At 36.4% G+C, this 15,407-nt stretch overlaps 1 protein-coding gene across 2 annotated transcripts in view; it reads left to right on the forward strand.

Annotated features, from left to right (window-relative positions):
• LOC112529675 (vacuolar protein sorting-associated protein 53 A-like) overlaps positions 1 to 11,877 on the forward strand; it is a 23,084-nt gene extending 11,207 nt beyond the window's left edge. Inside the window, exons 11-24 of one of the 2 annotated variants that reach the window (XM_025141013.1) lie at positions 854 to 958; positions 1,034 to 1,093; positions 1,786 to 1,863; positions 3,111 to 3,197; positions 3,295 to 3,360; positions 3,768 to 3,845; positions 6,724 to 6,857; positions 6,946 to 7,039; positions 8,487 to 8,564; positions 8,649 to 8,711; positions 9,579 to 9,647; positions 9,834 to 9,929; positions 11,383 to 11,702; positions 11,796 to 11,877. In XM_025141013.1, coding sequence (XP_024996781.1) covers positions 854 to 958; positions 1,034 to 1,093; positions 1,786 to 1,863; positions 3,111 to 3,197; positions 3,295 to 3,360; positions 3,768 to 3,845; positions 6,724 to 6,857; positions 6,946 to 7,039; positions 8,487 to 8,564; positions 8,649 to 8,711; positions 9,579 to 9,647; positions 9,834 to 9,929; positions 11,383 to 11,685 — 1,311 coding nt within the window. In that variant the 3' untranslated portion in view covers positions 11,686 to 11,702; positions 11,796 to 11,877. Of the gene's footprint in view, positions 1 to 853; positions 959 to 1,033; positions 1,094 to 1,785; positions 1,864 to 3,110; positions 3,198 to 3,294; positions 3,361 to 3,767; positions 3,846 to 6,723; positions 6,858 to 6,945; positions 7,040 to 8,486; positions 8,565 to 8,648; positions 8,712 to 9,578; positions 9,648 to 9,833; positions 9,930 to 11,382; positions 11,703 to 11,795 lie in introns of those variants that run through there. The other variant, XM_025141014.1, reaches the window with a different exon arrangement.
• Positions 11,878 to 15,407: the final 3,530 nt, after the last annotated feature.

Here is a 15,407-nt window from a genome sequence, read left to right on the forward strand (position 1 = left end):
TATTTGACAGATATTTACTCTTATGATATGTTGTTTTTGAAGTGTTGGCCCACTGATTGCACTATTTACATGATGATGTGGAAAAAAGAATCTTAAGAAATAAAGAAATTCGAAGAAGTGATAAACTTGCAACATCCATCATCACTGCAATGCTACTCTTCAATTTTATATTCATGATAAATTGTTTATGTATCAGATTCATCTCCCCTTCAAATATGTATTGTTAGTTGTAAATAGCTATAGCTTAGGGATCTGTATGTAATTTATTATTGCTTATTAGTCCCTCTCTAATCCTATAAATAGAGGGCTCATCTAGTCTTGTATACACATCTTATATAATACCAATTCGGTTTCACACCATTTACATGTATGTTAGTTCCCTGGTCTGGGTATTACTGGGGTTATATTGTATTTGATGAAATATAGTTTGTTTCAGATAAATCTTGACGCTTTGAATAGTATTATACTATGGTTTCACATCATATAAAACATTGAAATATGCTTGGTTGTGACTTTGTATTGGTGGGGGTTAACATATTTCTCATATCCTCATATGTTATCAAGTATTGATGAAGTTTTTGGTACATCTTGAAGAGTTGACGTCATGTAGCCATGGTCTACATCTTGTTTGTCCTGTCACTACTCATCATGCTCACTTAATCAGCATATCAATAACATTTTAGTGTAAATCTCTGTCTAGGTCATGCTTAAATGTAGCAAAACTGGCAACGAAGATTTTTATCGTTTCTTGTTCCATGCCTTCTTTTTTCTATTTTTGAGGAATTTTCTTTCATACCTCAACGTTATAGAAATCTTGCTGCTAAGTATTACCTTCTTTCAATGGTTATTGCAGTTCAATTTTCGTGGAATTATATCATCCTGCTTTGAACCGCATTTGATGGTATATGTGGAATTAGAAGAGAGAACCCTTATGGAGCATCTGGAGAAGCTTGTTCAGGTATACTAGTCTCCTTTTCAGTTAGAATGTTTTGGTCTTTGCTTTAACTTTCTGATATGTGTTCATTAATGACAGGATGAAACATGGGATATGGATGATGGAAGTCAGACTAATATTCTATCCAGTAGCATGCAGGCAGGCTACTAGACATGCTGATATGGAAATACTTATTAAATATTTGAGATATAATATTTTCCTCAGGAGTATTGTAGAATTGAATTAATTCAGCTTATGCTTTCCTAACATTTCCCACTGTAGGGAAGTTGTTGGAGTCTCACATCGGCTAGACACGGTCCGTTTGACCTCTTAATATGTTGGAACTTTTCCTCTCTCTATAAGGGCTCTTTTAGAGAGGCAGCAAAGTGGTTTCACGTACTCTAACATGGTATCAGAGTCGGTGTGTAGCATCTCCAGGGGCCGAACACACTCGAACCTCCGCTAAAGGGGGGGGTGTCTAGCCTCCAGGCGTGTTAAAGTCCCAAATCGGATAGACACGATCCATTAAACCTATTGGGACTTTCCCCCTCTCTATAAGGGCTCTTTTAGAGAGAGAATCAAAAGGGTTCCACATATTCCAACAAAGGTTTGCTGCAGATGGAACTTTTCCCACCTAGTTGACACTGACACTAAATGTAATTGCATTATCTATTTTTCCAACATCCAGAATTGGTTACCGTAGCAGATCTATGCCCCTGCATTTAAGTAATGGATAGAAGCTGTTTTTCCAAGTGAAATCTTCTGCTCACACAAAGCTACTTGATGGATGTAGTCTAACAAATTCAGTATTTCGTCTGGATGGCTAACATGTCCAATTTTCCTTGCTGAAGGTCTTTCTGATTATCAGAAGGAGCTTGAAACGATGCTGCACCTTGACAAGGAACCAGACACTCCTGAATTTATTTAAGGTGTGTTTTGGAATAAATTGTTTGGATGTTGTTCATTGTCATATAATGTCTTCCAGGTTATCCTGTCAGCTGCTATAGAAGTGACTATTTTTCTTGTAAGTAGTTTATTGATGGAAAAACTGAAGTAGTAATCTGGTTATCTAAATGATATTCTGCATATACCCTCGACCAACCTGCTTACTTTTGTGCTTCTAACTGATTTTGTGCTCCTAAGGTCAGAGATGATGAGTAGCATCAGGTGAATGTAGAAATATTTCCTTGTCCAGAAACCTTATAAATGCCGATGCGAAATATATGGAAGATATACTAATGAATAAAGATAAACTATAAACAAATTTTATATGAATACTTCTCTTTGCATCCCTTTACACAAAACGAGATTAGGTTAATGAATAAAAAATAAACGACTCGCATACTTTAACAGAAAGATGTCTTTATCATCATCTATCCTTATTACCTGAAAGTTGAAATCATCTTTACAAACAGGCTGGGTTTTGATTACTGACATACTCTTATGTAAAGTCTTTTTTTTCTTTCTGTATGTGAAAACATTGTGATGTTGTAACTCTTGAGAGAGAGGGTCTGAACAGAATTGAAAGACGCCCTCTCAAATATCTTACTTATTTCAGATACCATTTTCTTTCTTAAATATCTTTCTTGGTATTAGTCTACCTTCTTTTAGGCATGTTAAAAGATTTTTATTTTGTGGATTTGAGTTGCATTTTTTATTCTAATCGTTGAAAAAAATCTTTGTTTGCACCTTATGGATGCTTATGCTTAATAATCCTAAGTGTTATTGGATATCTTAACAATGTTGATACCTGGAGCATTTTTGCTTTCGAGACATCTATCAAGGTGGTTGTTTGCAAGGTAGCATTTACAGTAAAAATACAAGTTATTTCATGGTTAGGGTAAAACTGACTATTGGATTGTATAACATCAATCTAGTGGGACTCGGAACACATCAGATGTGTGAATATCTTTCCATTAATCCAGCTTTGACGTATGAGCTTCCTATGTGGATAGATCTACTGTAAACATAAACTAAACTTTTTGGATTATTCCTGAGGGCAAGTTGCATGCATGCTTTATAACAATCATCAAAGAATTAAGTTTGATATGAAAATTGATAAAAAATTTGTGGGCTTCAATGATCCTAAAGTCATAGAGTTCCTTGATTCTGAGTACTTGTGAATCAAACTTATGGTGTGAATATATTACGATTGTATTATCTTTATGGCTGGCAGGTCTTCCAAAGAGTTCTTAGAGCTTATGCTTCAAAGCTTTTCATGAAGTTGCCTAAAGGTGCCACGGGTACGGATGGACATATTAAGGTATCATTGAGTCTTGTTTATCCACCTTAACTTGATGAGGTTTGCTTCATTCTGTTGTTGCCGCGATTAGGCTGACATTATCTGCCTCTAAATGCAGACATCTGATAAAGATGAAAGGCTGATATGCTATATTGTGAACACTGCAGAATATTGTCATAAAACGGTCAGTTCTTCACAAATTTGGGTGTGTGTATGTAGTTGCTGTGTGCCCAGTATAATTCTGCGTAACAATGTTAATGTATGTGTCAAGTCAAACATTGCCGTTTTTTCTTACATGGAGGGGGGAGACCCCTCCTATCAAGTAAAAAACCATAAACAATACGCGCTCGGGTGGGGGCGAATATCATAAGGTTTGCTAGAGGTTTGCGAAGGCAGAAACTAATGTGGGGACTAAGGTGATGTAATGGATTTTTGGCATGCAACTAGCCATCAACTACTTCCGTTTGTTTGTGTATGGTGGTCAAGTTGCAATTCTTATAGGACACAGGGAATAAATACAACTGTCTTATCTTTATTAGAAAGCTTTCTCTGACTAATTGAGAGGTAACTTTGAGTTCATTACTTATACAGGCTGGTGAATTGGCTGAGAATGTCTCGAAAATAATAGATTCCCAGTTGATCGACGCAGTGGATATGTCAGAAGTGCAGGTTAAATTAGAAACCCTTGGTGTATTTTTTTTAAATCCACATGCACAGCCAATATATTCTTTTATTCTGTCATATTATATCAGTATTTCAAAGAAAAGTTATTTTGTAAAACATATCTTACGATCATAAAACTTATAATTTCATTGAATATGTTTTGTTTAACTTCTTTTTCTTTTCAATATAATTAAAAACTAATTTTCGTTTAAATATATAATATTTATATACGGTAAATACTCACACACACTCCTCATTTTTGGTGAGATTTGAACTGTTGGGTTTTCTTATGGTTTTAACCTATGAGGAAGGCCCATATATGGTCTGGCCCATATATATATATATAGCCCTCTTCCAGCCCTAGTTCTTAGATTTTAATTGTGCAGCCAAAAATAGAGAAAAAAAAGAAGAAAGGAGAGAGCTCCAAATATTTTCGTCACTTTTGACACAGCAGCAGAAAAACTCTGTTTCCCGGAGATTGAACGGTCGGATCGTCGTAATTTTTGGTCAGTGTCTTCACAACATCTGAGCCAACGTTTTGGACGGTCGGATCGTGGTTTTGAGGTCAGGTTTTCTGGGGGTTCTTCACAGCAGCTTTTGTGGTGATATTCTCTTCACTTTTGCCTATTTTGGTTCCATACATCTTGATGTGCTTATTTCCAAGTGTATGATGGTTTTGTATGCGTCTAGTATAATCTAGAGAAGACTTTGTATTGCTCTAATATTGGTGGTAGTGGATTTCAAGCGGCTCTAGTAGTCCCGTGGTTTTTACTATCGTTTTGAGGGGTTTTCCACGCTAAAATTTCGTGTCTCATTCTGGTTGTTGTTTTTACGTCTTGGGGGCTGTTTTACTTGCATTTAAAATACCCTATTTGTTTGCATCCTCAAAGGTTCATTCGGGTCGGGAAAGTTTAGCCTAACGAAGGTTAATTCCGCATTCATTGTTTACCGTTAGTGGCTTCGTTTTTCCCATCAAATTGGTATCAGAGCAAGGTTCTTCTTGTTGGTTAGGACTTGTTTGAACGATGGAGGCTAATACAAGTAGGATGATAAGTTTAAATGGTTCTAATTATCATGTTTGGAAAGGAAAGATGGAAGACCTTCTTTATGTGAAGGATTTTTACTTGCCTGTATTTTCAACTGACAAACCTGAAAACAAAACAGATGCAGAGTGGAATATTTTGCATAGACAGGTTTGTGGGTATATTCGGCAATGGGTTGATGATAATGTTTTGAACCATATTACCGGGGAGACTCATGCTCGTACTTTATGGAACAAGCTTGAACAACTATATGCTCGAAAGACTGGGAACAATAAGTTGTTCTTGATTAAACAGTTGATAAGCTTGAAGTGCCGTGATGGAACTCCTATTACTGATCATTTGAACGCCTTTCAAGGAATTATCAATCAGCTTGAGGGAATGGGTATCAAGTTTGAAGATGAGATACAAGGTTTATGGATTCTTGGTACGTTACCGGATTCATGGGAGACTTTTAGGACATCATTGTCCAACTCTGCACCCGATGGTTTCTGGACAATGATGTCCTAAAAGTCTCCCATGAATCCGGTAACGTACCAAGAATCCATAAACCTTGTATCTCATTTTCAAACTTGATACCCATTCCCTCAAGCTGATTGATAATTCCCTGAAAGGCGTTCAAATGATCAGTAATAGGAGTTCCATCACGGCGCTTCAAGCTTATCAACTGTTTAATCAAGAACAACTTATTGTTCCCAGTCTTTCGAGCATATAGTTGTTCAAGCTTGTTCCACAAAGTACGAGCATGAGTCTCCCCGGTAATATGGTTCAAAACATTATCATCAACCCATTGCCGAATATACCCACAAACHTGTCTATGCAAAATATTYCACTCTGCATCTGTTTTGTTTTCTGGTTTTTCAGTTGAAAATACAGGCAAGTAAAAATCCTTCACATAAAGAAGGTCTTCCATCTTTCCTTTCCAAACATGATAATTAGAACCATTTAAACTTATCATCCTACTTGTATTAGCCTCCATCRTTCAAACAAGTCCTAACCAACAAGAAGAACCTKGCTCTGATACCAATTTGATGGGAAAAACGAAGCCACTAACGGTAAACAATAAGTGCGGAATTAACCTTCGTTAGGCTAAACTTTCCCGACCCGAATGAACCTTTGAGGATGCAAACAAATAGGGTATTTTAAATGCAAGTAAAACAGCCCCCAAGACGTAAAAACAACAACCACAATGAGACACGAAATTTTAGCGTGGAAAACCCCTCAAAACGAGAGTAAAAACCACGGGACTACTAGAGCCGCTTGAAATCCACTACCACCAATATTAGAGCAATACAAAGTCTTCTCTAGATTATACTAGASGCATACAAAACCATCATACACTTGGAAATAAGCACATCAAGATGTATGGAACCAAAATAGGCAAAAGTGAAGAGAATATCACCACAAAAGCTGCTGTGAAGAACCCCCAGAAAACCTGACCTCAAAACCACGATCCGACCGTCCAAAACGTTGGCTCAGATGTTGTGAAGACACTGACCAAAAATTACGACGATTCGACCGTTCAATCTCCGGGAAACAGAGTTTTTCTGCTGCTGTGTCAAAAGTGACGAAAATATTTGGAGATCTGTCCTTCTTCTTTTTCTTTATTTTTGGCTGCACAATTAAAATTTAAGAACTAGGTCTGCAAGAAGGCTATATATATATGGGCCTTCCTCATGGGCTATATATATGGGCCTTCCTCATGGGCTAAAACATAAGAAAACCCAACATTGACCGCCAGGGAGGTTGGCCTTGGTTACTGTTGGGCAGAGACCCTTTGGTGCCTTGGTGTGTTTGTCAGCAATAGCTACGCCATTTTCACGATGATTCCTCTATTCATGCAGGATGAATTCTCAGCAGTTATAACAAGAGCACTAGTAACGTTAGTGCATGGTGTGGAAACCAAATTTGATGTTGAAATGGGTGCAATGACACGTGTTCCCTGGGGTACGCTTGAAAGTGTGGGTGATCAATCGGCGTAAGATGCAAATTGGATATATATAACCTCCACTATTGTGCTAAGGCATCTCCTCGGATGATAAAAAAATTCATTTAATGTGTTGCAGGTATGTGAATAGCATAAATATGATCCTTAGTGGTTGCGTCCCTATACTTGGAAGCCTTCTTTCTCCAGTTTACTTTCAGTTCTTCTTAGACAAGGTGAATACTCTATGTTTTCTTGTATACATTATTCATTTCACTGATGAAACTTCGTACTTATGCAGTCTTTATTTTAAAATTTTCCCAGAGTTTGGTTTTTTTAATTGAATTATGGTGCTTGTTGTTTAGTTCCAAGTTTGGTTTTCCATGTCATGTGTAGGGGTGCATTTGATCTGAGCCCAAGCTTGGTAGGCTCAGACTCGGCTCGTGGCTTGTCAAGCTTGAGCCTTGCCTTGGTTCCAATGGACTTGTATAAGCTCAAACCTTGGCACAACCCCCATTATAGGCTTGGTTCTTTTAGCTCATATAAGCTATTATATGCTTGTAAAAAGTTAAACTAATTCTTCAAACTAAAATTTAACTAGAAGCCCACAAGAGGCTAAAGATTGGTGGGTTCAATATATATACATATATATAGAGAGAGGGAGGTTCAAACGAGAACAGTAACAAAATAAAAGAATACGAAAACAGTCAAATCACGTGCAAAATCACATGTGATTCTACACCAATGGTCAACACAAGGGTGTCCAAGCGACGTGGCCCATGACCTCAGGTCGCAGCCAAAGTCGCGCGAATCACATGTGATTCTAGTGTAAAATCACATGTGATTCGACCATTTTCTTATTCTCTTATTTAATTAATGTTATCGTATGAATCTGAATCTCTCTCTCTCTCTCTCTCTATATATATATATATATATGGTGGGAGGTTCAAATAAAAAGGCTAACTATTGTGAGAAGGTAAGAGGGGAAAGTTCTTATGTGAATCATTGAAAAAATCCATTTGAAGATGCATATACGAATCCATATGAATAATCTGTAACGTTAGTTCACATATGCATCTTGAAATAAAAAAAATCAGATTTTTTTGATGATTCATATACGAATCTTCCCTTAACCATCCCTTCTTGCCTTCTCACGATATTTAGTTTTCTTATTTGAACCGGCCCCTATTATGTATATATACACACACACACACACACACAAAGCTACTCAAGTTTGTCTATCTTTTTTTGCCCTTATCTATCTTTTCCTCACTTTTTTCACAAGCATCATGGAAGAAACTGTTGTACTCTTTGGGGTAGAGGTCAGACCTGCGTACATCTTACCCTCCCTAGACCCCACCTCAGGCGGGACCGGGACTTACTGGGCTTCCTTTGATTGGTTTGGTTTTAAGCTACTCTGTAAGCTCTTATGGGCATAGCAGGCTGGGTACATTTATGCTTGCTGAGCTGCCAAGCTGGGCCATATAGGATTTGGCTTGGCATATAGGCTTGGGCTGCCCAGTTTTTTGACAAGCCGGCTCACCTCCCCTACAACCCTGGTCATGCACGTTTCAAGTTGTTAATGGAATTCAATAGCAGACATAATTTTTTCTGTATTAATTGATGTTATGGTCGTTGTAGCTTTGATATGCTCATCAATCATCATATGATTATCCGTTGCAGCTTGCATCATCTCTAGCTCCACGCTTCTACCTCAATATCTTCAGATGCAAGCAAATATCAGAAACTGGAGCTCAACAAGTATCCATCATTTTAAGTTATTAGCTGCACCAAACAGTGGCGTTTATCGGGATCAATGAAATTTAATGTGTGGTTCTTGTGCAGATGTTGTTGGATACTCAGGCTGTAAAGACAATACTTTTGGATATTCCATCCCTTGGGAGACAGGTAAATTAGCCCTTTTTGCTTCAAATTTGACATGCTCTGTCTCTGCCACAATAAACTGTCTGATCTTTGAAGTTGGTTCAAAAGTTCTTGTTTTTTTTACTAGAAATGGACGGAGAAAATGCAAATCGACCTGTTTCTGAAGCCATTTTAAATAGGCATGGGAATAGGGTGGGGGCCCCATCCCCATCCCAATCTCCGTCCCCGTCCCGCTGGGGAACATGATCACATCCCCAGCCCCAACGAGGAACAGGGATCGCCAATGGGGAATAGGGGATTTTCTCCCCGTTTATGTGAGTTTTTTTTAAATCAAATGTGTTAAACACTATACCCGATCAATAATGGTCCATGTTTAAATCTCACATATTTCCAAAATATTGCTTCTACGGAGTATCAAATATTCATATGTGAACAAAATCACAACATCATACGTAATTGTTTGATCAAATGTTCGGCTCTCCATGATTTTTTTTATCAAAAAGAGTAAGACAAATAAAAAAATGTATCTAAAAAGAAAGATCAAAATACTGTTTCTAAATCTAACAGATACTAAATCCAATTCTTTATAAATAATATAATTAATGATAGAGATACAATATATTTAGGAATGAATGACAATATATTTAATATACCGGGACAGGGCGGGGATCACGTTACCTGTCTCCGTCTCCGTCCCCGTCCCCATCCCCATCCCCGGTTTTTAACTTTCAGGGATCTCCATCCCCATCCCCATTCCGCATCCCCGGTTTTGCGGGAATCTCCGGCCCCATCGAGGCGGGTACACTAGGTTCCCCAATGAGGAGGGTCTCATTCTCATGCCTAGATTTATATCATGCATAACTGATAAGAGTTTGCTTTTTCTTTTAACAGATTCCAGGAGCTGCTGGCTATTCGAAATTTGTAAGCCGTGAGATGAGCAAAGCGGAAGCACTGTTGAAGGTCAGTGCTCGAACCAGTCGGTTCGCCCCCATGAAAATTATGGTTTACATGCTTTTTGCACACCCTTTTGCACAAGACAGGGGTCTTCTCAGAAACAGCCGCTCTACCTTCTACCCTGATATGATATACAGGTTATCTTGTTTTGGTTTTCGTAATTATGTGTACTTAGCATGCTATTATATACAGGTTATCTTGTCCCCGATTGATTCTGTGGCCGATACATATGGAGCACTTTTACCCGAGGGAACACCTTCAGAATTCCAGCGGATTCTAGAGCTCAAGGTTAGTATAATCAATCATCACTAACTTCTACTCTAAGGCCATGTTTGCCAACATAAACTAACATATAACTGCAAGCAGCATTTCAACAAGTTCCAGGGGTTTTTTTTCTTGCGATTATGCCCCTTATAATTTTTTAATTATTTTTTCAACATGTTAGCTTACAAAATATGACTAATTTATTAGAGCATCTCCAATAACCATGCTATAATTTTTCTAAAATAGAGTATCAAAAATCAAAATCTCTAAAAAGATTAACTCCAACAACTACTTTATTTTAGGAATTGCCACATTAATAATATTATTAAAATATCTATAAATTTATTGAGGTGAATTATTATGCAACACTTTACATTTGTGCAACCACTACAATTCAATCTCAACTCCATTTAATTTGATAAATATGTGATTTCATAAAAGTTTTGATTGTTTATTAATATAAAGTATTGATCATAATTAATAAACTGTAATCATCTTCCATAAATATTCAAATCATAAGAAATGAACTCTCATCATTTCCATAAATATCTCAATTGATTGAATTGCATTGGTTATACAAATGGACATTGTTGCATTTGAAATAAACCCTAAATTCATTATCCCATTACACTTTCAAAAAAATTCCTAAAAATTTATAACAACATTCAACCTCACTGATGGAAACAATTAAAATAATCTCTCTTCTTATTAGTAAGTTTTAGAGAAGTCTCCAAATTTGAAGATTTTCTACCTTCTCTCCTTTTCCCTCTATTTTAACATACAGTTTAGCATAACCGTTGGAGAAAAAAAACTCCAAAATCTCTACTTCGGCATAGCTGTTGGAGATGCTCTTAGCGAACAACTAGCGTATCAACTAGTTTGTCAAGCGTAGCCTAAAGTCTTTGTATTTAATCATTGCCTTATCCTTGTCTATTGAACCCTGTAGCTCACTCCAGACCAGAATGGATTACAAATATCTATATTCGTTTTGCTCCATTTCTCTCATGCTCCATTTCATTTCTGCGATTCGAAAATGGAGACGAGATCCAATAATTGGAAATGGGAAAGGAAGCAAATGGATGAAACAAATCTGCATTTCTCATTTTATGTGTCCCATTTTCTCGACTGAAATCGGGAATGGGAACCACAAAATGGACGAAACAAATCCGCATTTCTCATTGTGTCCCATTTTCTCGACTGAAATTGGGAACGGGAACCTCAAGATGGACATGTGAAACGGGATCAAATGGGCAAATTCCTAGAGCTCGAGGTTGTACTTGGTCACCACTAACTACTACAACAGTCATTTAATTCAGCACTTAATCGAGACTGAGGGTAAAATGGTTATTTCTGCCATTCATACTGTTTATTCAGCACAAAAAACAGTAATTTAGCTTAATCCTTATAGAGAGCTTAACCCATGTACGTAGTTGGCACATCACAAGATCTTCCATTCACCATCATTTTAATTGCGCAGGGATTGAAGAAAGCAGACCAACAAACCATATTGGATGACTTCAACAAACGTGGTTCCGGGTTTTCTGAATCACCAGTTGCCGCCCCAGCCGTCCAGGTGTCCCATGTGGCGGCAGCTCCTGTGCCTCCTCCCTTGGCCAGTCCAGCTTCATCTGCAGTTATTGCCTCGAGAGAGGATGTGCTTACCAGAGCAGCGGCACTTGGCAGAGGTGCCGCCACAACTGGATTCAAACGGTTTCTTGCTTTGACTGAAGCAGCAAAAGATCGCAAGGATGGGCCTTTTAGAAAACTTTTCAATGCCTAGAATTTACACACTTTCAGGTTCTTTTATATGTTTATACCTTAGAAAATACAAATGTTTAATAATAGCATCAACGAATAAAATCTTGAATCTTTTTTGTGTTGATTTTGCAGATAGGAAAAGAAATGAGAAGATACTCGACAACTTCTCGATTTTGTTCATATATCGTGCATGCTCGTGCCAAATCAAGCAGCAGCAACGATCTTCATCGCTCTCGTATGTTAGTTCTTCGTCGACTATTATTTTCAGAAAAATAATGCTGTGGTGCAAATAATCTCTTCTTTTTCTTGGTTCGCAACGGCCTTATTTATTTTACGTTGCCTTTAGTTTTCGTCGTGATCATTCATTGATTTGAAGTCTAATGATCGGATGAAAGATTGAAGCAAATTGGTTAAAATCTCATTGAGCCCTCAGGTCCTATATGATTTTTCATGATTTTCTATTAATGTTTGGTTGGCAGGCCCTGGCCACATGCAGCCCGTGCGAATGCACAGGGCATCAAAGCTTAAAGGGGCATCACAGTTGTCATTTATTACTAGTTTTGAGTTTAATAATTTAAGAATTGGACAACTGAACTTTAACTATAAAAACAGGCCTAAGGCCTAGCAGTGAATGCACATCGTTGGAAAAAGTTGGAAAGTTGGAAAAGTTTTTGTTTGTATAAAGTTGTCTGTATGAATTAATCTGTTTGTATAAGTTGGAAAAGTTTTTGTTTAAGAGAGTTTTTTCGCAGATGTAAGGAGCGTTTTTTTAGTTGAAAGGAACATATTTGGAATTTTTTTTTGGCGTTATACATAAACCTCCCCCTAGAAGCTTATTAGATAAGTCACTTTTTATATCATTAAGCCACTACGAAACAGTCATGCATAGTTGAGTGAATAAGCTGTTAGTTCCATTAAACTTATTAAGCTGCTAACAGATAATCACTTAGTCTTTAGTCGTTAGACCGGTAATTTTTAAGTTTTACATTTTGCTTAATGACAACAATTTGGATGTAATTTACCATTTTAGTTAAAAACTAATTATAGTTTTCCTTGTTTTTTAAGTTTCATATATTGAAATAAAGTTTTTATTTTGCTAATTTCAATTTGGAAAAGAGAAAACTGGAAAAGAAGGATGCACTATCTTAATATGGATTTATCATTTTATATTTTGTATTCGGGGTTTTGGTTTTTATGTCCCGTCCATCGTATTTTTTTAATTATAATTAATAAAAATCAACATCGGGATGAGATACTTAACTTGAATAGGTTCTAAACTCTTTAAAAAATCGCATGTTTCGTTGTTTCATTGGCCTAAAAAAATAGGCTTAGGGGCAATTATTATTATTTTCGCATAGGGCATCAAAAATTTTAGGACCGGCTCTGTTGGTTGGTTTTTCATTAAGTCTTGTATGGATAAAGTTATCTATGTGGATTGATCTGTCCTAATAGATTGGGAACGTTTTTGTTTGGGAGGGGTTTTCATAGATGGAAGGAGTGTTTCTTAACTGGGAGAGGTTGGATTGAAAAAAGTTGGTTTTTTGTATAAAGCTTAATGAATAAGCCATTTTCTATAGCATTAAGCCACTACCAAACAATCATATATAACTGACCAAATAAGTTGTGAGTTCCATTAAGCTCATTAAGATGCTTATAACCAGGAGTGTTGTATAGATTAAATTGTCTATGTGAATTAAACTAAATTGGTGTTTGTTTCTTTTGCTGAATATTCTGTCAGAACTATGTAAATTACGGTCTATTTTTTGTTTTACATCAAACACATGTTTTCTATAAACTTCCATTAAAGTTCCAAAAACAATAATCCTAATCACTGTTGGAGATGAGAGGAGCAGATCGATGAGCCATACAACAACAACAACAATGTTATCGCATTTGTTCCATGCTCTATTGTTACCGCCATCGAGAAGGAGGCACATCAACGGTAGGGACGGGAAGTTGTGTTTTTTTTATTAACCTGAATATCCAACCCGCTATACGAGCCGACTAATCCCAGGCGACCACCTGCTTTGTAGATAGGTCAGAGTCATCGCATTTGAATCTCCGTGGCCACAAGGGGATTTTTATTCCTCCTTGTATTTGAACCTGAGACCTTTTGGTACTTTTGACCTTTGGCGCCATACTCAAACCAATCAGGCACCACTCTTGTGGTTAGAAGTTGTGTTTTTTTAGGTCTGGGTAGGGGAGAAAATGTGATCGCATAATGGATACAAGCACCCTCTCTTGGCTGTCTGAATAAGTTCATTTAAGCCAATACCTTAATGAATAAGTCAAAAACAATCCGTAAAATATGGCTTAGCGAGTAATCCATTAAGCTCATTAAGCTTATTGGGTAAGCATTTGGGTAAACGGTCCCTAAATGCTTATCCAGTAGATTGTTGCTATTCTTTTTCTTCCGTCTCGATTGAGTTGGTGTTCAGTATATCGAATCATAAACTAAAAACAACCTTTAAATATGTCCTTTTTTTTTGTAAAATTCATCCTAAAAATTTAAATGATATAAATTTTAAAGTGAGTCATTGGCCTCACAGGAGGTTAAGGGTTTAAACCTCCCTAAAGGTGAGGAGAGTGTGTGTGAGTTTATTTGTTTTATTTACAAACTTCAATTTTTTTTGTTCTCGAGAGAAAAGGGTAAGCAAAGAAAAGAAAATAGTTTTTCATTTTTCGTAGGTGAAAACGATGGCTACGATCATTAGAAAAGAAGGGTTGATATCGATTTACTCTCACTTCATCATCGATGAACAATGGCTGAAATCGTACTTTCTGTCTGACGACCTGGTTCAACTAGGAGAAGTTGCAGGTATTATTGCAGGTCAATCTATTGGAGAACCGAACACTCAATTAATATTAAGAACTTTTCATACATACGGAGTATCCACAGGGGGTTTACATCGCTTTTTGAGAAGTCTTTAAGGTGATAAATAGAAATTGTTCAAAAAGTTATAACAACTTTAATATATTTAGTGTTTTTTGTAAGTATATAATATTTATATACGACAAATACAACAAATAACAAATACATATGTCTTATCTTCGTCTTCATTCTTGGTCGAAAAACAAAGAAACTGTAAATAACTAAACGTGGTTTACAAAAAACGTATCTTCATTGTCTTCTTGATTCGTTTTCATTGACCTTTCTTTCATACATCTCGATTCAGTGGTTATAAAAATTGAAACTCAACCAAACGTAAAGCACGAATCCCACAAAAATAAACACGACTCACACAAAAATTTTCTTTCCGTACACGGTAATCATATAGATAAATTTGTCGTTTTAAGTTGAAGTTATTTAGCGTATGAAGTTTTAGCAAAATATTTAATAACAAATATTAACGATTTAAAAGAATTGTGTGAGAATAGGAGTTCAGGTGAAAAGTGTAACAAAAGATTTGGAGTATTGATCACTTTTAATCTTAAACCAACCCATGAATTGTGTTTTAACAGATAATTTGTTTCTCTTCGATTACGATTGATCCAAAGGTAAAGATATCTTCTTACCCTTTTTACTGTAACTTTCGTTCTCACCAGAACTCAACCCTAATTGATAAACGATTATTTGATTTTCTCTCAAAATTGTTGCGTAAAAAATCATCATTTTAACCAATTAAAGATTTGATCTAACAATGGAAAATCCTCAAATCGAGAGAGAGTGAAAATTGAATAATTTCTTTAAATTTTGGTATTATATATATATATATATATATATATATATATATATATATATAG

This window comes from Cynara cardunculus (assembly GCF_001531365.2).
Source record: "Cynara cardunculus var. scolymus isolate 2C chromosome LG 16, CcrdV1, whole genome shotgun sequence".
Taxonomy (NCBI): Eukaryota; Viridiplantae; Streptophyta; class Magnoliopsida; order Asterales; family Asteraceae; genus Cynara; species Cynara cardunculus.